At 44.5% G+C, this 23,259-nt stretch overlaps 1 protein-coding gene across 2 annotated transcripts in view; it reads right to left on the bottom strand.

Annotated features, from left to right (window-relative positions):
* LOC109871470 (supervillin) overlaps positions 1-23,259 on the bottom strand; it is a 59,121-nt gene that overhangs the window by 31,540 nt on the left and 4,322 nt on the right. For both annotated transcript variants that reach the window (XM_031807314.1, XM_031807313.1), the window contains exons 3-13: positions 22,926-23,017; positions 22,671-22,728; positions 21,890-22,044; positions 20,587-21,451; positions 19,383-19,475; positions 4,522-5,742; positions 3,856-4,035; positions 3,259-3,296; positions 2,821-2,885; positions 2,444-2,577; positions 2,042-2,137 (exon numbers count right to left, since the gene is read on the bottom strand). In XM_031807314.1, the coding sequence (XP_031663174.1) occupies positions 2,042-2,137; positions 2,444-2,577; positions 2,821-2,885; positions 3,259-3,296; positions 3,856-4,035; positions 4,522-5,742; positions 19,383-19,475; positions 20,587-21,451; positions 21,890-22,044; positions 22,671-22,728; positions 22,926-23,017 (2,997 nt within the window). The remainder of the gene's footprint in view (positions 1-2,041; positions 2,138-2,443; positions 2,578-2,820; positions 2,886-3,258; positions 3,297-3,855; positions 4,036-4,521; positions 5,743-19,382; positions 19,476-20,586; positions 21,452-21,889; positions 22,045-22,670; positions 22,729-22,925; positions 23,018-23,259) is intronic.

Raw genomic sequence — 23,259 nt, forward strand, 5'->3', positions numbered from 1 at the left:
GGACGTGTAGCTTATTTGAATCATTATGGAACGCAGACCATACCTAGCAGGTTAAACCTGGCGCCTGGCGCACGTTTCACGACAAACTGGACCTTTTGTCATCACAGGGTAGATTAGGGTAGATTAGGGTAGATTTATAGGACTATTGCTCAAACCCTATTGTTCACTTCTCACCTTCCAATATGTCATGGATTGAACCATTTTAATATGGTAACTTTCAGGATACATGAAACCACTGTATGTTTTATATATTTTGTGTGCAAAGGCTGTCCCACTCTGTTTATGTATGGTTCATAAATAAAATAAAGATCAGAATATTTTTTTATCTACCAATTGGTTCTGAAAAGCAGACGCATATGCAGGTATTTGGATGGCTTTCTTTCATTGATCCCTATTCTGAACATGTCTCTCGATAAACAGTATATTCTACTGAGACTGTCGAGATTTTTTTTTTTAATTAATGGTACACCATATTTAAAGGGAAGGCTTTACATAAATGTACTGAAAACCCTATTGAATAAAAACTCCACAAGAGGGTTTTCACTAGTTTAATTGTATTTATTAAAGTGTGCGCAAGGGAGCCACTCCTGAAAAACCCATTACGCACCTGCATACGGTAAGTCTGAATACCAACTAGTGCTTAAATCAAAATGTGTAAAAAGATTATAGATTTCCTAAATCTGAATCGGGACCAGTATGCATAGTAATTTGCCGTGTGTCATGCATATGAACTCAGGATAGCCGTTTGTATTGTTACAGAGAAGACATCATCATGCCCCGTGTATACAAATGTAAAACAGGCAGGAGTCTAGCTCCCCTTGAGGTTCTTGAGAAAGCAGCCAAGGAAGTTTTGGATGAAAAAAATAGACTGAATGACACTGAAGAGTTACAATGACAAAAAAAGAACACAAACATGTACGTGTACGAATGAGAGGCTTTGATAGAGTATCAGAGGCATACAAGGTCTTATCTGACGACACGGATTCCGAACTTGCTAAATCAAGAATTTTACGGACCAGTTGCATGGACCTCAAATGCAGAGAAATTGTCACTTCGAAACAGCATCCATGTCCCAGACAACTGGTCAATAAATGGAAGGGTAAGTAATATTTAACAGACAAATCTATATCTGAATATAGCATACATATTATTTAAGATATACAATATACCAAACCCCCATTCCATGAAAACTTTGACCTAACCAGCACCAGCACCATCACCCACTTACCCCAAGGTGGCTCAACATACCCTGCCCCTATGCTCAACTTACCCCATACCAGGGGTAAGTTGTGCCGAGAGATAACTTCTTTTAAAATAAAAATGGGTTATGTTTACATGAATTCTGATTATTTTCAGGGATACACAAAATCCTGAAATATATGTAGAGTTCTTTGTTAGAAAGAAAATGATATTTCCCTGGATGTAAAAAACTTACCCTCCTCTCCCCTAATGCTTGCGGAGTTGAAATGTACTAAAGAATCTATTGTGTTAAAACAAGTTTATTCCCCCGATAAGTTTCAACTTCACACAGCTATTCCGAGAAAACAAGCAAGCAGCATGTGAGTGGGCACTATGAACACTATAAACAGCAGAGGGCACTGTAGAGCAGATGTCTGCCTGCCTAGTACATTCCACCTGTAGCTCTAGACAACAACTACAGATTTTCTTTATTTTACCTTTATTTAACAGTGGGTTAACTAGCAGATTAATTAATAAAGTTTCAAAATGATGGTAACTTTCCCCAGATTCCCATGTTTTCCAGGAATCCCAGTTGGAAGATTCCTTGAATCGCAGGGAATAAGAAGGACATCCAGAATCAACTAGGATTTCAGAAATGTACTGACATTTTTTGAAACACTATGAATGAATCAATAATAATTTAATATCCATGCATTGCCACTCAAGAAAATGCAAAGCTAAATGGAAGATGAAAAACATCAATCTTGCATGGAGTAAGAGAAGAGAGGAGGCATGCAAGGTTTAATTGCATTTCAATTAGGTAAACCCATGGTAAGACCATGTCGAGCACACACACACACACCTGTAACTGGTCATGGTGGTGCTGACTACAGTGGGGCTGGGGATACGTGCTACTGTGGTGTGGACCGTCACCGATTGTGAGGACAGAGCAGAGACACTTTATATGTGCAGAAAAGTGTCCCACATAGACAGGGACAGTCACATAGGGAAAGGAGTCACAGAGAGATAGAGAGAGAGAGAGAAAGAGAGAGCAATCGAGAGAAGTCACAAAGCAGCAGACAAGAGAATCAGATAAAAAAAAGAAGTAGACAGGGGAAAAGAGTCAAACAAGAACATCACAAGAAGAGAGATTGGAAAGAATACTTTTTACTTTGACCAAGTGTAGTCATTTTTTTACCCTTCCATTGTAAACAAAATGACGGCAAGGCAGCACTTAGTAATGATCAGAGAGTGTCAGACGTACGTGTGAGCGATGTCCACTTCCTCATTGGTGATAGGCTGTGTGCGCGCACGGTCCTGGACTCGTCTCAGGCGCCTCTCCACGGCAGGGTTACGGGACCGCGGTTTGGGGACGCTATCTGTGGTCTTCTCCAGCTCCTGTGGAGTGGAACGAAGAGACACATGCTTATAGTAAATCTCTGCTCATCAACAACATGCATCAACCCATGGGAATATACTATTTGCGACGGTTCCCCGACACAGATTAAGTCTAGTCCTGGACTGAAAGCATGCTCAATGGAGAATGTCAATTGAAATCTTTTTAGTTCAGGACTAGGCTTAATATGTGTCTGGGAAACCGGCCCTCAATGTAAACAACTACACACAAGGCAGATACTGTACCCTAAATAGTGACCTCTTAGCAGCCACACTCATCTTAGCTCTCTCATCAAGCTTCTCTTCGTCAGCTGAAAAAGGGAAGGGCGAACAATTGTCAGTCCACAACACATCCACAATACTAAACCCACTGAGGAGTGCAATTCATGGGTTGAATTGTATTCATTTCAGAAATTACAAATTAACCCCAACCCTGGTGTGAATGTATTTCCTTGACCTCAAACACATGTAACCTAAAATCACCCTGCCAGACACAGTAAATTAATCTAGAGGAGGATTATTCTTTGTTCAACACCATTCTAATCTTTGTTAACCTCAACACATCCCTCAGACACGTCCATCCATTGTGTTGTCAGATGGTGAGAATTCTGGCTAATGAATAGTTATTCAACTAAGAATGGTGTTGGTAACTACATAAAGCAAATCATTTCCACTGATACTTGCCTCCTGGGTTCTGTAGCTCGGTTGGACTCAGACGAGACCTGAGGGAGAAAACAAACAAGACATTGATCCAAATAGACTCAAGAACGGTCTTTTTCTACAGGGCACAAGAGACACATTTATTGAGAGCATAAAATCCCCACACATGGTCTGCACCATGTATCCCACAAACTCCAGGAGGAGAAAGAAAAGCCACTGTCCACAGTGCACCCACTGGTGATCTTAGCAAATGTATTCTGTGTACCTTTTCTGAGAGACCTGTCCCTCAGGGCCTTCAATACCTATCAGACTCTGCAGAGGTTACGGACTGTCCTAAACCTCTCACCTATCAGACTCCAGCCGCTCTGCAGAGGTTATGGGCAGAGTCCTAAACCTCTTACCTATCAGACTCCAGACGCTCTGCAGAGGTTATGGGCAGAGTCCTAAACCTCACACCTATCAGACTCCAGCCGCTCGGCAGAGGTTATGGGCAGAGTCCTAAACCTCTTACCTATCAGACTCCAGCCACTCTGCAGAGGTTATGGGCAGAGTCCTAAACCTCACACCTATCAGACTCTAGCCGCTCTGCAGTGGTTATGGGCTGCGTCCTAAACCTCTCACCTATCAGACTCTAGCCGCTCTGCAGTGGTTATGGGCTGCGTCCTAAATCTCTCAGAGGACTTGCGGATGTCTCCAGGGGTGATGTAGCGCCGCGGCCTCCGCGCTGTGCCACGCTCCCGATCAGCGCTCCCAGCAGCCGGATCTACTTCCATGGCAGTAAGCTCTACTTTAGTTGGCTCTCTTTGTAGGGTCACGTGTTGGGATGGAGAGAGCGACGAAGGCAACAGAAAAGGAGGATAATAGTGAGAGAACGAACGGCAAGGTCAGTTTTCTTCCACAGCAATCCAGACATCCAGGTTAGAGGTGAAGTCACGCACAAGACGATCACACCGCAAAAATGAACTGTCCCCAAAATGAGGGATTTTGTCACCAGCCCAATTGTGTCCGAATCCACACACAGCACAACATGCAGCAACAAACCCCTCAAGTTTGCCCAACAGGCTGACAATAACAGAATATGTCCAAGCAGCTGGCTAAACAAATAATAAGTTATCCCCCCATACTGGCTTAGAAGATCTCTTGATATCACGTTTGATTATTCAATATACTGCACTCTAAAAACACACAAGCAGAAACATCTCAAGCCTCATGTTAGGATGAGAGTCTATATTAGTGTTAGACAAAGCAAACTGATTAAAGAGTCAGTAAACATGCTGTTCCACCTACAGCTCCGGCTTCCTGTTGGCGTTCTCCAGATATGAGTGTCGGAGCTGGGCCACGGAGACCCTGGTATCCAAGGTCCCCACCTCCCCATTGGGCAGTACCCCCACTGCCACCCCTCCCTCCCTGGCCAGGTGGGCTGCCATGGTAGCCTCTCTGCTGGCGGCTGCCCTCTCCATGCTCCTATAGGCAGCCGAGCGCTGACTTACGCCGATGTCGGACATGGAGCGCGTGCGGACCTTGAGCTTGGGGGGCCCAGCCTGCCCGGCTGGCTCCATGCTCCTGTGTCTGGCCTGAGGGAGGTAGGCACCCCTCTGGAGGTAGACGGCCGAGTCACCCTGCTGCTGGTCCTGCAGGCCGTGTTGACCCTGGAGGTCCTGCTGACTCTGGGGGTGCGGATGCTGCTGGAGAGGCTCAGGAGCCTGTTGCTGCTGGCTGGGCTGGGAGTGGGAGGTCTCCATGCGACTGACTGGACCTGTCTCCTTTGTGTCCTGGCTGTGGCTGGACCAGTGCTGCTGCTGCTCCCTGGGCCTAGTCTCCCACTCCTCCGAGTCCGCCCGACTCGTTCTCCTCCCCCCAGACCTATAGCTCTCATACTCCATGGCGGTTGAGGTGGTGGAGTCGTCCTGGCGGCTGACTGGCCCCAGGTGGGGCTCCCCTCTCTGGGGGTCGTCCACACTCTTCTCCCTGCGGCGGATCTCTGAGGGCAGCACGGCCTTCCGGCTCTTCAGCAGCCCCTCGGTGTGAACCTCCTCTCTCAGCGCCTGCCTACCCTCCCTGTGGGTCTCCCTCTGGGTCGTGTAGATGTGGTCAGTGCTCACCCTCCTCCTTGGAGTATCCACCTCCACCATAGGGGCTCCAGGGAGCTTGGTGGCCACAGGGGCCGGCATGGCTAGGTAAGGTTGAGGGTCCATGTGGGTCCCCTGGTGACTCCCCTGATGGGTACCCTGGTGGCCCATGGCGGGGCCTGATGTGTGTGTGTGTGGTGCTGAGGCGTGGGGGTATGGGACGTGGGCGAAGGCAGGTTGGGAGGGCTGAGAGGAGGGGCCAGTCCTTTTGTAGGTGGCAGGGTCAGAGCTGTGGCCACGTTGGGGCATGTAGTGAGCTGTGGTGGTGTGAGCACGATCTCGGTGTCTCTTCACTGGGGGCTCTGGAGCTGGACCCCGCTCTGCAGGGGCCCTTTGGACGCCGCTCTCGTCTTTCGATACTCTCTCTCTTACTCTGATTCTTAAAGGGGGAAGAACCGATTAACGAACCATAGCACTCATTTTCAAATTGAAGACAATCAATGAGACACCCAAATAAAGTACCACAGTGCCCTTGTCAAATTGATGACGTAGTGATTTGAAATGTGTCATTAAAACTGTGTCCAAAATATAGTGCCTGGTCAAAAGTAGTGCACTATTTCGGGAATAGGGTGCCATTTGGGATGCAGATTGAAATGCACACCAAGTCGACTATAAATGTCAAGTCACTCTGGACAAAAGTGTCTGCTTAAATAACTAATATGTAAATGTATGTTCTGTGTTGTGGTTCAAGTCTAATCCTTGCTATATCATCTCTAGCTGACTCAAATTTCTCTATGCCAAAATGTGAGCGAGCCTAAACTATTTTTATCTATGACCCCTTGCTCTTAGCAGCCAAAGGTCACGTTAGGTTGCGTCCCAAATGGCAGGCCTCTGGTGGTCAAAAGTAATGCACCAAATAGGCAATAGGGTGTCATTTATGACGCAGCCCACGCTAATCTCCTTGTACACCACTAAGCCACCCCTAATTGACGAGCTGACGCTTCATTTGACATGGCATGGAAGGAGTTTAAACAGTATAAACACGCTCCATAGAGACAACAGCACATCTCCATTGTGATCTAACACTTCACTTATTGTTACTAGGCAGACAAGGTCACACGTAACCTGAGTGCCAATCTGTTTGTGCTACCATGCCAAGTCCTTGTCACTCATGTTGGGCTACGACAATGACAGCAATGGAGTTGGCAAAAGCACAAACAGATCTGGGATCAGGCTAGGCCACACAGGCTGCACTGCAGATCCTATGTTTGTTGGAGTGATTGCCACTTATATACCTGTTGGAAAGTTAAACATGGCTAGAACCTCTTTGTAAATTAACTGCTGTGTCTGTCTAACAGAGAGGCTATTAAATGAACCAGATAGCATTGTCTGCTAATAAATACAAAGGAACAGCCAAGCTTTACAATCCACCTGAGGTGTGTGTCCAAAATGCCACCCTATTCCCTATATAGTCTACTACTTTTGACCAGGGCTCCGGTCAAAATGTGTGCATTACAGTATCTAGGGAATAGGACACCATTTGGAACACAACCCAGACCATGTTTCTACTGGCTTGGTGCAGGGCCTCAGTGGGGTGTGCTCGGTAGACCCACACTCACCTGTCCATACTCCTCAAAGTAAGGTTGGCCTGGCCATGGGCCCAGCACCTCTCACACTACAGCCCTGCCTTCAGCTGGCCGGTCATGCAGAGGATCTGGGACAAACTCCGCTCCAAAAATATACCCCACTAGCCTAGCGAACACTTTCCTCACGGTCGTAAGACCGGCCAAGCCTAGACAACCCTACACAGTCACTCTAGTGATATCCACTGTGTAGCCTACGTGTCTAGACAGAAAGTTAAGAAGGCACTAATTGTAATTCTAAATAAAACATGATTTATCATAGAAAACGGGTTAGGAGAAATGCGCAATCTGATTAGCTGAAATGCCGAAAGCAGCAATTCACAATTCCCCAATATCCAGCTGACTCTTGTCAACATGAATAATAAGGGTTGGTTTTCAGACTTACACAATCAGGTAATTTCACGGTAATTTTGACTGTGTCTCAGTGAGTGGGCAACCTATATGATTGCAGACATACTTACTCAGCTGGCATTTTCTGACTCAGTGGACAAGGCCACAAAGGCTGAGTTAGACCGAACCTCTGACTAATGTTCACACCCCAACACCTACAATACTCAGTACTCACTCACATACAGCCCAACTCTTCTGCCTATCAAACTCAGGGCACACATAATGGCACCCTATGGCACCCTATTCCCAATATAGTGCATTACTTTTGACCAGAGCCCTTTGGTCCTGGTCTAAAGTAGTACACTATATAGGGAATAGGGTGCCATTTCAGACACAGGTAGAATCTGCTTGAACTGTGTCACACTGTCATTATGAATTGAATATATGTACATAGATAAATATGTACAACATAGTACATACAGAGAATTCCCCTGAGGGTTCAGGGAACAGAACCGAAAATGTAATTATTTGAGGTACATAACCCGAACCGAAAACAAAAGTCATCTATACGGTTCCGGAACAGAACCGTTATATTAAAAGCATGGGAACTGGTGAATAATGATATTTCACATTCCAGGCATTTTTTGGGGGGGTGCTACAAAAATCGCAACAAAGCATTTATGCAAAGCTCTTACTCTGTCACTCAGAAACTTATTCCAGCATCTGCCTGCCAGCTGTAAATATTTGCCAGTGGGTGTGTGTGTGGGGGCTACAGAGTCTGTGAGCGGAGCAGAGCTGGAGTGGAGCGAGGAGCAGAGCGTGCCCAATTTGACTGGAGCTTGGAGCAAGATTCCCAAAGGCTGGAGCGTTGGTCTTCTCGCCCACCCAATATCGTTCCAGTAGCGCTCCAGTAGTGCTGACTTCACAAGCTCAGGGCACGCCCGGCCCAGCATGCATTTGTAGTCTACTTGTGTGCTGCTATAGCCCCTTGCTTTAGCTACTGTCATGGAGTTTGCTAAATATTTTCATAAAGAAACTGATAAAACACAGGTGTAAAATCAAGATGACTTACAAAGATGAGGACCAAGAGCAAGAGAGGGAGGGCTGTGATGTAATGTCCACAACTAAAGAATCATTGTGGAATCTGAAAAGTCACTTATCCCGAAAGCATGATGGTGTAACCTACTTGTTATGTGCACATGCTAAAAGAAAGGAACGAGATGGGTGGCTAATTAAGTGTGTCATTGTAGCAAAGTATTTATAAACTAAAAAACTGATCTCTTAAACTTTTTGTTCATTTTTTTTCTATTACCTATACAACAGGCCAGAATTGACTTTGGCCCTATAGGTCTGGCATGTTCCCACGTTCAAGGAGCTTTCTGTTTTGATTGGGTTATTTTGCCTAAAAACCATTCGGCCTACCTATAGAAAATAAAAAAACAACTCTGCATCTCTGCCCAGCCTGGCAAGAGTGGGCAAAATGGTGTTTAACATCCCCAGTGGCTCTGCAAGTGTGGAGAGGATTTCTCTGCTGCTGGCCGGCGTTGTGCCGAAAAGCTCCCCCCTGACAGAATTCCCCCTTCCCCCTTCGCGTGAACGAGCACACACTCAATTCTTCATTGCTGCGACTTGCTTGCTAGTTGAGATATCTGATCACATTAGGCCACGTTTCATTACATTTTTTATGTCGGTTTGATCACGGGGGAGACACTAGTAATGTCTGCAGTTTTCAGTTTGGCTATTTGTTTCAAGTGTATTAGTTGATAAATAAATCTCTTTGTCAAAATTCATCATCTCTCCCATGTCTTATTCGACTAGTAGTAGTTCTGAAATGTTTATTGCTTGCCTACATTTAACTCTGTCTTCCATGTTTAATATAACACACATACATTAATTATTCATTTGTTTGCCTATCCTGACGTGGAGTTTGTTCTATAGAAAGTATTTGACTCAGATGTGTGCCACAGAAAGTATCTGACTCTAGCCAAAAAATTAAGGAAATTGGGGGGGGGGGGGGGTGTAGTATTTCGGCAAGGCTATTTCCTTGCCTTCCTCCCTTCAATCTTGGGACTGCAAGGCCTGGCACACTTCTGAATAATTGTTGGTGACCTATCATGTCCTCTGATGTGTGGAAGTATTAGACTCTCGTCACAAAAGGAAGTGGTTATTTCAGCAATAATAGTTTTCAGAGCCCTCTACTGTTCTCTCTATCCATCCCTCAATCCCCCATCCCATCGTGCTTTTCCCTCTTATGGCTTTTCCTGCATTTTTTTACACTTTTCTTTTATAGTTTATAATATTGTAGGCACAGTAGTAATAATAACAATAATAATACAAATAATACATCAAAGATGTGTACTCTGGGCGAAAAAGAAAGTTCAAATATATAAGTCAACATGAGTGCATATCCATAATCACAGTATAATAATAATAAATAATAATAATAATCGGTTATAATAATCGAAAAAAATAATAAATAAATAAATAAATGTAGAATAATATAATAAACACAATTATGACTGAATGTGCCTCCATGAAGAATCCCCTCCCCAATAGGTCCCTTCCCCTCAGTAGGACACCCCAGGCACCTCCACCATCCCCATCAACCCTCAATAGGACACCCCCAGTACCTCCACCACACCCATCAACCCTCAATAGGACACCCCCAGTACCTCCACCATCCCCATCAACACTCAATAGGACACCCCCAGCACCTCCACCACCCCCATCAACCCTCAATAGGACACCCCCATCACCTCCACCATCCCCATCAACCCTCAATAGGACACCCCAGCACCTCCACCATCCCCATCAACCCTCAATAGGACACCCCCAGCACCTCCACCATCCCCATCAACCCTTAATAGGACACCCCCAGCACCTCCACCATCCCCATCAACCTCCCCCCACCCCTCAACCACAAAACACAATAATGATAATAATAATATACATTAAAATGTAAAAAATATATACCAAGATATATATACACACACGTACAGTACATGTACAGTGGGGCAAAATAGTATTTAGTCAGCCACCAATTGTGCATGTTCTCCCACTTAAAAAGATGAGAGAGGCCTGTAATTTTCATCATAGGTACACTTCAACTATGACAGACAAAATGAGAAAAAAAAATGGGGCTCCTCTGTCCTCCACTCGTTACCCGCATTAATGGCACCTGTTTGAACTTGTTATCAGTATAAAAGACACCTGTCCACAACCTCAAACAGTCACACTCCAAACTCCACTATGGCCAAGACCAAAGAGCTGTCAAAGGACACCAGAAACAAAATTGTAGACCTGCACCAGGCTGGGAAGACTGAATCTGCAATAGGTAAGCAGCTTGGTTTGAAGAAATCAACTGTGGGAGCAATTATTAGGAAATGGAAGACATACAAGACCACTGATAATCTCCCTCGATCTGGGGCTCCACGCAAGATCTCACTCCGTAGGGTCAAAATGATCACAAGAACGGTGAGCAAAAATCCCAGAACCACACGGGGGGACCTAGTGAATGACCTGCAGAGAGCTGGGACCAAAGTAACAAAGCCTACCATCAGTAACACACTACGCCGCCAGGGACTCAAATCGTGCAGTGCCAGACGTGTCCCCCTGCTTAAGCCAGTACATGTCCAGGCCCGTCTGAAGTTTGCTAGAGAGCATTTGGATGATCCAAAAGAAGATTGGGAGAATGGCATATGGTCAGATGAAACCCAAATATAACTTTTTGGTAAAAACTCAACTCGTCGTGTTTGGAGGACAAAGAATGCTGAGTTGCATCCAAAGAACACCATACCTACTGTGAAGCATGGGGGTGGAAACATCATGCTTCGGGGCTGTTTTTCTGCAAAGGGACCAGGACGACTGATCCGTGTAAAGAAAATAATGAATGGGGCCATGTATCGTGAGATTTTGAGTGAAAACCTCCTTCCATCAGCACGGCAAGGTCAGTGGCTCAGATTTAGTGCAAAGGAGTGGCTAAGACGCATTTCAAGGTCCTGGAGTGGCCTAGCCAGTCTCCAGATCTCAACCCCATAGAAAATCTTTGGAGGGAGTTGAAAGTCCGTGTTGCCCAGCAACAGCCCCAAAACATCACTGCTCTAGAGGAGATCTGCATGGAGGAATGGGCCAAAATACCAGCAACAGTGTGTGAAAACCTTGTGAAGACTTACAGAAAACATTTGACCTCTGTCATTGCCAACAAAGGGTATATAACAAAGTATTGAGAAACTTTTGTTATTGACCAAATACTTATTTTCCACCATAATTTGCAAATAAATTCATAAAAAATCCTACAATGTGATTTTCTGGATTTTCTTTCTCAATTTGTCTCTCATAGTTAAAGTGTACCTATGATGAAAATTACAAGCCTCTCTCATATTTTTAAGTGGGAGAACTTGCACAGTTGGTGGCTGACTAAATTCTTTTTTGCCCCACTGTACATAAACATCTTCACAGGACACTCAACTTATCTCTTATCTCTTTTTCTACATCAGATATGCAGGTGACATTTCGACCTGGATGACAGCATATAATCAGCAAGACGGAGATGCTCTTCATCCGAGGGAATGCCGGCCCATTCTGAGATGTTAGATAATCCGAGATGATCACTTCAACTCACACCCTACTGGAATCACTGAATTCTCAGATTACCCTCTGTTTTTAATCTCTATATTGTAATCAATAAAGTCTTTTATTAACATATATGTTCAGATCATTCCTGAGAGAGAAGGGGTGTAATATCTCCAGATGGGCGTGTGGTACCCTTCCTCACCCATGCCAACAAGATGTTACTTCTTGTGGGGTCTTTGCCTTGAAAGTAAGTGTACATGTACAATTAACCTACTGAAAGTATACTGACTAAAAGGCAAAGCAGAACTGTCAAATTATATTATAGCTATGTCGTTGTATACTTGTGAATTATAATCTTAAATGTAATATAATTTTGTTGGGGAAAACTGAAATGCCCATCAAATTTCTTTCAAAGGTTTGCTGAATGTGTTCTTAAGGAGGAGTCAATTGTCTTTTCAAATACGGACAAAGATGTTAACATCTTGAGAGAAGAAATGGAAGTCACTCTCCTCAATTTCTAACTTCGTTGGGATCGGTGTCCCTTCCATGGGACGGTTGAGCTAACGTAGGCTAATGCGATTATCATGAGGTTGTAACAAGTAACAAGACAATTTCCCAGGAAATAGACATATCTGATATTGGCAGAAAGCTTAAACTCTTGTTAATCTAACTGCACTGTCCAGTTTACAGTAGCTATTACAGTGACAGAATACCATGCTATTGTTTGAGGAGAGTGCACAATTTTGAACATGTAATTGTTATTAATAAACAAATTAGGCACATTTGGGTAGTCTTAACACAACATTTTGAACAGAAATGCAATGGTTCATTGGATCAGTCTAAAACGTTGCACATACACTGATGCAATCTAGTGGCCAAAATCAAAATTGCACCTGGGCTGGAATAATACATTATGGCCTTTCTCTTGCATTTCAAAGATGGTACCAAAAAAATACAAAAGAACAGTTTTTTTCTTTGTATTATCTTTTATACTCTACCACATTCCTTTCACATTTCCATAAACTTCAAAGTGTATCCTTTCAAATGATGCTAAGAATATGTATATCTATGCATATCCATATCCATGTAAAGATGTATAGACTACTTGACATTATGTTTTGCTAGATGACACGAGCCAACTGTGCCACTTCTGTGGGAGGTGGACATTAATGAGGAAGACACTAACTGGGTAATTGCTTGTTCACTTCTAAAGGAACATTTTTAGGAGTACGAATTTGTGTAAGCAGCAACCAAATGAATAATGAATGTATGTGTGTTATATGAAACATAGAGGAGGGAGTAAAATAGGCAATAAACATTTCAGAACTACTACTAGTCCAATAAGACATGGGAGAGATGATGAATAATTTTGGCGAAGATATTTATTTAGAGACTAATACACTTGAAACAAATAGCTAAACCGAAAACTGCAGAAATTACTAGTGCCTCCCCCACTATCAAACCAACATAAAAAATGTAATTAAATGCAGCCGAACGTGATCAGAAATCTCAATTAGCAAGCAAGTCGCAGCAATGAAGCATTGAGTGAGTGCGCGTTCACGCGAGGGGGGGGGGGGATTCTGTCAGGGGAGAGCTTTTCGGCACAAAACCTGTTCTCCAGGCACCATCGCATGAGCCTGAAGCAGAAGGCTGGCAAAACTTGTGTTTCTAAAAATGAATTCAAAGGCACTAATAAGTCCTTTTTCATTTAATTTGTATTGAATTGTAAGTAAGTTACAGCCTATATGAGCAAATGTATAGACTCTAATGATTTAATACAACGAAATGTTGTTTAAATGCTGAGCCCTTTATTTATTTTTATTTATTTATTTCACCTTTATTTAACCAGGTAGGCTAGTTGAGAACACCTTTATTTAACCAGGTAGGCTAGTTGAGAACACCTTTATTTAACCAGGTAGGCTAGTTGAGAACACCTTTATTTAACCAGGTAGGCTAGTTGAGAACACCTTTATTTAACCAGGTAGGCTAGTTGAGAACACCTTTATTTAACCAGGTAGGCTAGTTGAGAACACCTTTATTTAACCAGGTAGGCTAGTTGAGAACACCTTTATTTAACCTGGTAGGCTAGTTGAGAACACCTTTATTTAACCAGGTAGGCTAGTTGAGAACACCTTTATTTAACCAGGTAGGCTAGTTGAGAACACCTTTATTTAACCAGGAAGGCCAGTTGAGAACACCTTTATTTAACCAGGTAGGCTAGTTGAGAACACCTTTATTTAACCAGGAAGGCCAGTTGAGAACACCTTTATTTAACCAGGTAGGCTAGTTGAGAACACCTTTATTTAACCAGGTAGGCTAGTTGAGAACACCTTTATTTAACCAGGAAGGCCAGTTGAGAACACCTTTATTTAACCAGGTAGGCTAGTTGAGAACACCTTTATTTAACCAGGTAGGCTAGTTGAGAACACCTTTATTTAACCAGGTAGGCTAGTTGAGAACACCTTTATTTAACCAGGTAGGCTAGTTGAGAACACCTTTATTTAACCAGGAAGGCCAGTTGAGAACACCTTTATTTAACCAGGTAGGCTAGTTGAGAACACCTTTATTTAACCAGGTAGGCTAGTTGAGAACACCTTTATTTAACCAGGAAGGCCAGTTGAGAACACCTTTATTTAACCAGGAAGGCCAGTTGAGAACACCTTTATTTAACCAGGAAGGCCAGTTGAGAACACCTTTATTTAACCAGGTAGGCTAGTTGAGAACACCTTTATTTAACCAGGTAGGCTAGTTGAGAACACCTTTATTTAACCAGGTAGGCTAGTTGAGAACACCTTTATTTAACCAGGTAGGCTAGTTGAGAACACCTTTATTTAACCAGGTAGGCTAGTTGAGAACACCTTTATTTAACCAGGTAGGCTAGTTGAGAACACCTTTATTTAACCAGGTAGGCCAGTTGAGAACACCTTTATTTAACCAGGTAGGCTAGTTGAGAACACCTTTATTTAACCAGGAAGGCCAGTTGAGAACACCTTTATTTAACCAGGAAGGCCAGTTGAGAACACCTTTATTTAACCAGGAAGGCCAGTTGAGAACACCTTTATTTAACCAGGAAGGCCAGTTGAGAACACCTTTATTTAACCAGGAAGGCCAGTTGAGAACACCTTTATTTAACCAGGAAGGCCAGTTGAGAACACCTTTATTTAACCAGGAAGGCCAGTTGAGAACACCTTTATTTAACCAGGAAGGCCAGTTGAGAACACCTTTATTTAACCAGGAAGGCCAGTTGAGAACACCTTTATTTAACCAGGAAGGCCAGTTGAGAACACCTTTATTTAACCAGGAAGGCCAGTTGAGAACACCTTTATTTAACCAGGAAGGCCAGTTGAGAACACCTTTATTTAACCAGGTAGGCCAGTTGAGAACAAGTTCTCATTTACAACTGCGACCTGGCCAAGATAAAGCAAAGCAGTGCGACAAAAAAAAACCCACAGAGTTATACGTGGGATAAACAAACGTACAGTCAATAACACAATAGAAAATCTGTATACAGTGTGTGCAAATGAAGTAAGGAGGTACGGCAATAAATAGGCCATAGTGGCGAACTAATTACAATTTAGCATTAACACTGAAGTGATAGATGAGCAGATGAGGATGTGCAAGTAGAAATACTGGTGTGCAAAAGAGCAGAGTTTTTTTTTTTTTATAAATACGGGTATGAGGTAGGTAGTTGGTTGGATGGGCAATTTCAGATGGGCTGTGTACAGCTGCAGCGATCGGTAAGCTGCTCTGACAGCCGATGCTTGAAGTTAGTGAGGGAGATATAAGTCTCCAACTTCAGTGATTTTTGCAATTCGTTTCAGTCATTGGCAGCAGAGAACTGGAAGGAAAGGCGGCCAAAGTAAGTGTTGGCTTTGGGGATGACCAGTGAGATATACCTGCTGGAGCTCGTGCTACAGGTGGGTGCTGCTATGGTGACCAGGGAGATGAGATAAGGCAGGGCTTTACCTAGCAAAGACTTATAGATGACCTGGAGCCAGTGGGTTTGGTGACGAATAGATAGCGAGGGCCAGCCAACGAGAGCATACAGGTTGCAGTGGTGGGCACTGTGATAGACTACATCCAATTTGCTGAGTAGAGTGTTGGAGGCTGTTTTGTAAATGATATCGCCAAAGTCAAGGATCGGCAGGATAGTCAGTTTTACGAGGGTATGTTTGGCAGCATGAGTGAAGGAAGCTTTGTTGCGAAATAGGAAGCCGATTCTAGATTTAATTTTGGATTAGAGATGCTTAATTTGAGGCTTTATGTCCCATACTTGTAAATGCTTCACAATGTATTTCTTTGTAGGTGATAGCCTTGAAATAATAGAAATAATATAGCTAAAATAATCCACTTCTTAGGCTCCCTGTCTGGCTCCTGACCTTTTTAGAGTGTTTATATCTGACTATTTGAAATGATTTTAGCTTCTTACATTCACCTTTTCATGTTTATTCAAATACTTTTAATTCAAATCCTTACGTGTTGGTTTCAATACTTAAAAAACAATTGGTTGGCCCAGGTAGTCACAAAAATAGATGGGTGTTGGTTCAATTGTGATTTTAATAAATGGAGTGAATTTGACCCAGCAGTTTTTTTTATTGTAAGCTCAGAATAATGTTTTTTTGCAAAGCTGTAGGAAAGGACATGGCCACAGCAGCAGTGTGCAACCGCTCCATGAGCGATGAGCAGGACTCCACTCACATGGGCTACCTGCTAAGCATCAGTATAGAGACAAAGTAGAGTCGCAATTCAACGGCTCAGACACAAGAGGTATGTGGCAGGGTCTACAGTCAATCATGGATTACAAAAAGAAAACCAGCCCCGTCACGGACCAGGATGTCTTGCTCCCAGACAGACTAAGTAACTTTTTTGCTCGCTTTGAGGACAATACAGTGCCACTGACACGGCCCACTACCAAAACCTGCGGACTCTTCTTCACTGCAGCCAACGTGAGTAAAACATTTAAAAGTGTTAACCCTCGCAAGGCTGCAGGCCCAGACGGCATCCCCAGCCGCGTCCTCAGAGCATGCGCAGACCAGCTGGCTGGTGTGTTTACGGACATATTCAATCAATCCTTATCCCAGTCTGCTGTTCCCACAAGCTTCAAGAGGGCAACCATTGTTCCTGTTCCCAAAAAAGCTAAGGTAACTGAGCTAAACGACTACCGCCCCGTAGCACTCACTTCCATCATCATGAAGTGCTTTGAGAGACGAGTCAAGGACCATATCACCTCCACCGTACCTGACACCCTAGACCCACTCCAATTTGCTTACCACAGACGACGCAATCGCAACCACACTGCACACTGCAGTGTGGTTGCGATTGCGTCTTGCGTCGTCTGAACACAGACGAGTGCGTCTTCTGTGGTCAGCATTTAACACCATAGTACCCTCCAAACTCGTCATCAAGCTCGAGACCCCGCTGATCCTCAACACTGGGGCCCCACAATGGTGCGTTCTGATCCCTCTCCTGTACTCCCTGTTCACCCACGACTCCAACTCAATCACCAAGTTTGCGGACAACACTACAGTGGTAGGCTTGATTATCAACAACAATGAGACAGCCTAAAGGGAGGAGGTGAGGGCACTCGGAGTGTGGTGACAGGAAAACAACCTCACACTCAACGTCAACAAAACAAAGGAGATGATTGTGGACTTCAGGAAACAGCAGAGGGAGCACCCCCCTATCCACATCGACGGGAGAGTAGTGGAGAGGGTAGTAAGTTTTAAGTTCCTTGGCGTACACATCACGGACAAACTGTATTGGTCTACCCACACAGACAGCGTTGTGAAGAAGGCGCAGCAGCGCCTCTTCAACCTCAGGAGGCTGAAGAAATTTGGCTTGTCACCAAAAGCACTCAAACTTTTACAGATGCACAATCGATAGCATCCTGGCGGGCTGTATCACCGCCTGGTACGGCAACTGCTCCACCCACAACCGTAAGGCTCTCCAGAGAGTAGTGAGGTCTGCACAACGCATCACCGGGGGCAAACTACCTGCCCTCCAGGACACCTAACCACCCAATGTCACAGGAAGGCCATAAAGATCATCAAGGACAACAACCACCCGAGCCACTGCCTGTTCACCCCGCTATCATCCAGAAAGGCGAGGTCAGTACAGGTGCATCAAAGCAGGGACCGAGAGACTGAAAAACAGCTTCTATCTCAAGGCCATCAGACTGTTAAACAGCCACCACTAACATTGAGTGGCTGCTGCCAACACACTGACTCAACTCCAGCCACTTTAATAATGGAAATCGATGGGAATTGATGTAAAAATGTATCACTAGCCACTTTAAACAATGCCACTTATATAAAGATAATGTTTACATACCCTACATTACTCATCTCATATGTATATGTATATACTGTACTCTATACCATCTACTGCATCTTGCCATCTTTATGTAATACATGCATCACTAGCCACTTTAAACTATGCCACTTTATGTTTATATACCCTACATTACTCATCTCATATGTATATACTGTACTCGATACCATCTACTGCATCTTGCCTATGTCGTTCTATACCATCACTCATTCATATATCTTTATGTACATATTCTTTATCCCTTTACACTTGTGTGTATATGGTAGTAGTTGTGGAATTGTTAGGTTAAATTACTCGTTGGTTATTACTACATTGTCGGAACTAGAAGCACAAGCAGTTCGCTACACTCGCACTAACATCTGCTAACCATGTGTATGTGACAAATAAAATTTGATTTGATTTGCCCCTCCCCTCTGAAGCATAGGTTACTTTTGCCTACTGACCACGTTACAAGTGTAATTCATGTGGGAGAGATATTCTGTGGGCCTAATTCAGATAACGCATGTCATGGCAAGATGCCTAGCGCTTTAAGGCAAGCTTCCTACATCCTTTCTCACTCTCAAAATGTCAGTTGCATCTAGCACCCTACACTGTGACTGGAAGTGCTTGTCCTACTACTGTATACTACATATCTGACCAATCACTAACGTGTGACCAAAGCATTCACTTCTATTACCTGTGTGCATTCAGGTTTCCATCTGATTCCCTGATGAGGACGCTTGATGACTTTTGAGAGATAACATTCTTAGAAGTTTTAAGGATCATTCAAATGGATGAGAAGACCAAACGTTAATTTGAAAAATGAGGGGGTTGGGAAGGAGAGTTAAAGAACTGCAATCCAAACCTCACACTGAGAACTAGAAAACAGCAGTTAACTTGGAGATGACAAAGGGGAATGATTACTATGATTATATAGTAATATATAATACAGGATATATTATCATATAAATGATATAGGTTGTCTATCTGTTGGGAGGATGTGTTAGGTAGATGTTTTGGGGTCTACACACACATACGGTACACAGACCTGGGTTCAAATACCATTAGACATCATTTCAAATATGTGCTTGAGTGAACTTGCCTGTTGCAATAGAACCAATAATAAAGTCTCTAAATGACAAACCCCACCGACCTGCAGGCTAAAGCAAATGCGGAAAGTATTTTAACCCAGGTCTGGCCCTACAGTATGTTCCTACCACCGTACCTGGAAGGCCAACTGATGACAGACTGAGTGCCAGCAGCATCATCTTCTGAGTCTGTCTGGAGAGACCAGTCGCTCTGAGACAATACTGCCAGGCTACAGGACCAATGTGGTGAAGATGACGACATAGCTTAGAATGGTGCTGGGTCATTAGGACTACTATAATACTGTGGTTATGTCCCAAATTGCACCCTATTCCCTATATAGTGCACTACATTTGACCAGGGCCCAGAGGGCTCTGGTCAAAAGCAGTGCACTATTTCGGAAATATCAATATTAATCAATCCTACAAGAAGACATTTAGACCCTGTCCACTCGCTCTCTCTGGTCTGGCCAAAGATGGTGGATACATGAAGATGTCTTACTCAGGCAGTTTACCATTGGAAACATTTTTCAAGGTTCCTGTCTTTGTAAGTGAGCGTTCCCTCTCTCGCGTGAGCATGCTTTCCTGCATGAGCTCATGATTCCTCTCCATAATCTCTGGCATGTTCATGCGAGAGAGTTAAGGCCCACTTACACAGAAAGCATTTATTTTCAATGAGAAACTGCCCAATAACAGCTTGCACTGGTATAATTATTGTCACCTCCCTGCTCGCATCACCTGACAAGAAAGGATTAGCCAGTGAGATGTCTTGCTTTCTCTACCATCTCTGCTCTGGCCATAGAGATGGATAGAGGGCACACTTGGCACAAAGCCTGTTTTAAGAGGCAAAGATGAGCACTCTATCTAACTCTATGGGTCTGCCCTTACAGGGCAAGCTGTGAAACCCAACCAAGTTAACAAATCCCCCATCATAGATGGCCCCCTTACCCCCACAAAAACCCACCCTGTAGCCCCTCTGCAGCTCCTGATGAGATACCCAAGCAGGCAGAGTACCTCCTCCATGAAACCAGAACAGTCCACAGTCCGGATACAACCCCCACTGGCACCACAAAAACACTGTTACCAACAACAGCACAATCGCAACAAAATACTGCAACTACTCCTTAAAGTGGTCAGTCAATGGTGAAAGCAACCTGTTTTTTACCCAAGCCACTCCGCCCACCCCGGAGACAGTGGGAGCATTCATCACTGTGCCAATATCTTTACATTCTTTTTTTTGTGCTCGGCACCTGCACCTATTTCATACTGAAAGCAACCTGAGCACAGAGATCAAACTCATTGGAGACAGAGTGCAGTATGACATCAAATCTGATCTGAACTCACCCCTGTCTGCTGAGGATGGCCTGAGCTTGCTGCTCGATGAACAGGTCCCCGGGGGAGATGCCATAGCGTGTGGAGGGCAGGGAGGCCCGGCGGGCCGTACGAGGGGAGCTGGGGATGGCCGCCACGCTGCAGGATTCTCTGGAGGAGGCCCTGGATAGAGGAGGGCTGAGCTGCTGGATGGAGGGGGCCTGGGCATGATCATGGGGCCTGTTACTGGCTCCTCTGAGGCCCCCTGGCATTGTCCTCTCCTGGGCCCGCCGGTAGTTCTCCAGGTTCATCATCCTCTCCCGCTCTGAGAAGGTGCCGGCCCTCTCCCGGGCTGGCAGAGGGGCTTGAGTATGGGTAGGGCCTGCAGGGGCTGGACCGTGACCTGGGGCAGGAGCGTGGCCAGGAGAAGGCTCAGCAGGGTGAGCCTGCATGTAGATCCTGCCCACTCCAGAGCTGTAGGGAGTTCTGCGGGAACTCTCCCGCCCTCCTCCTCCTTCCTCCACCTCCTGTCTTTCTCTATCTCTGTCTCTCCTACGCTCTGTGACTGCTGGGGCCACTCTATCCAAGGCGTCAGACTCTCTACGTGAGCACGAGTAGCGAGGACTGTAGTCCATGTCTATCTCCTGATCCAAGAGGATGCCGTAACGCTCAGAGAGCTGGCGCCGGCGCTCTGCTTTGTAGCGGGCGATCCGCTCGGCCTTGGAACTGAGGCTGGCTGGGTCCACTGGGCCACCGGAAGGGGATAGGACAGGCTCTGCATGGGGATGGGCGGCCGGTCCAGGATGGTCCCCCGGTCTGCCCCGGGTCCTAGACTGTCTGTCTGGGGAGGACACCGGCATCTGTGGGGCCTCCACCTGCTCTCTGCTGTAACGTCTCACTGTGGAACGAGGAGGGAGACAAGCACACAGTAAGGGTTTGTCCCAAATGGCACTCTGTTCCCTTTACCGTTCACCACTTTTGATATAGGGAACAGGGTGCCATTTGGGACGTACCCTAAATCATATGAACACAACGATGTCTCAAACATGGCATGGTCTCACTGTGGAACCAGGAGAAACCCAGACACACAGTTAAACATACATGCAGACCTACCATGCCTCTCTCCCAAATATAATCTTTCTCCATCCCAAAATAATCAGCACCAAACAACCCATGCTCTGAATAAGGGTCTAGGTGTCATATGCATTCCCCCTCACTAGCATACATTATGAGGCTTCACCTTTTCTTTACGAGGAGCTTAAAAATCTAAGTACAGTAGGCCAAGCCTACAGTATATGTTTCATACAGGGCTTGCATTGCCTTGTGTGGTACGTACCCATGATTGGCTCACAGGGGTCTGAGGCCCGGGTGTATCGTGGCGGGTCCTCCTCCAGCATGCGGTTGGCCACCAGGCCGGCACAGCTAGGTATCAGGGTAAGAGGAGCCTCACTCTCGATACCCTCTAGGCGTCTGGCTATCCTTTCCTTCCTGCTTCATACCAGGCAGAGACAGACAGGGGGATATAGATATATATGATAATATCATATATTGCCATTTTTTATTATGATTATGAGTCTCTTTTGCAAGGGCGCCCTGCTTCTCAACAAGTACACAACAATTGCACAATCAAGGCAGCATAGGAGCATAGGAAATACACCAACAAAATATAACATAATCATGAAAAACAACCACATTCCTCAGTAAAGAGGTCCTCAACAGTGACTCAATAATCAGGATAACTTGTTCTGAAACATTACATGGATAAACATGCAAAACATTTGTGCTGTTAACCGTTTACCCAACTGCATATCAAAACACTGTCAACCTCACAATACTCAACAACTTCAGAAGTCTGTTTCTCTTACAGGAGAGGTTTGCAAAATTCCAGGTTTTCCAAAAATCTCAGTTGGAACATTCCCAGAATTAGAATGGAGTAAGCAAGACATAAGGAAAACCTGGGAATGTTGGGAAATTCCCAGAATTTTGCAGCCCTACACAATAACAACATGAAATGGTCTGAGGTAACTACGAGAGTTGAGGAAAACTGAAGGATGTATGGAAAGGAGGGACAGAGGGAGTGTTGTCAAGGATTACGATTTCGACATATGCAAACATACCTGTTCATTTCTAAATCACTCGAGACAACGCTTTCAAAATGTTTCTTTAATTCTGAAACTGGGAAGAAATATATGTAAAATATTACAAAACATGGCACGACAGTAATCTGTTAGTTAGTTCATTACTCCTATCGCAATAACTAAGTGTGCGTCCCAAAATCCCCTACACATAGTTTACTACATGTGAAAAGTAGTGCACTGTATATAGAATAGGGTGCCATTTGGGATGCTGTCTGTGTTTGGGAAGAAGCTCACCCTTGGGTAGAACTGACAGAAGATTGGCATCGATATCAGTGGCACTCTTGACCAGCTCGGTCTTGTCCCCGAAGGAAAAGTCGTTCTGAAAGCTGAAAGTAAAAGAGTTCCAAATAATCTAGCATCTTATCATGAGACTATTGCTATTGAAGATGTACTGTATTTAAGTTGTATACCAGTCTTCAGTAAGGTGCCACACAAATTCGTACTGGATATATCATCTCACATATTGGTCAAATGACTAAAAGAAATGATCCTATCTCATGTTTCTGTAGCGTGAGGCAGCTTGATGTACAAGTACACCCCCTGGACAGCACACTAGTCTCTCGCAGGC

This window comes from Oncorhynchus kisutch, linkage group LG27 (assembly GCF_002021735.2).
Source record: "Oncorhynchus kisutch isolate 150728-3 linkage group LG27, Okis_V2, whole genome shotgun sequence".
Taxonomy (NCBI): Eukaryota; Metazoa; Chordata; class Actinopteri; order Salmoniformes; family Salmonidae; genus Oncorhynchus; species Oncorhynchus kisutch.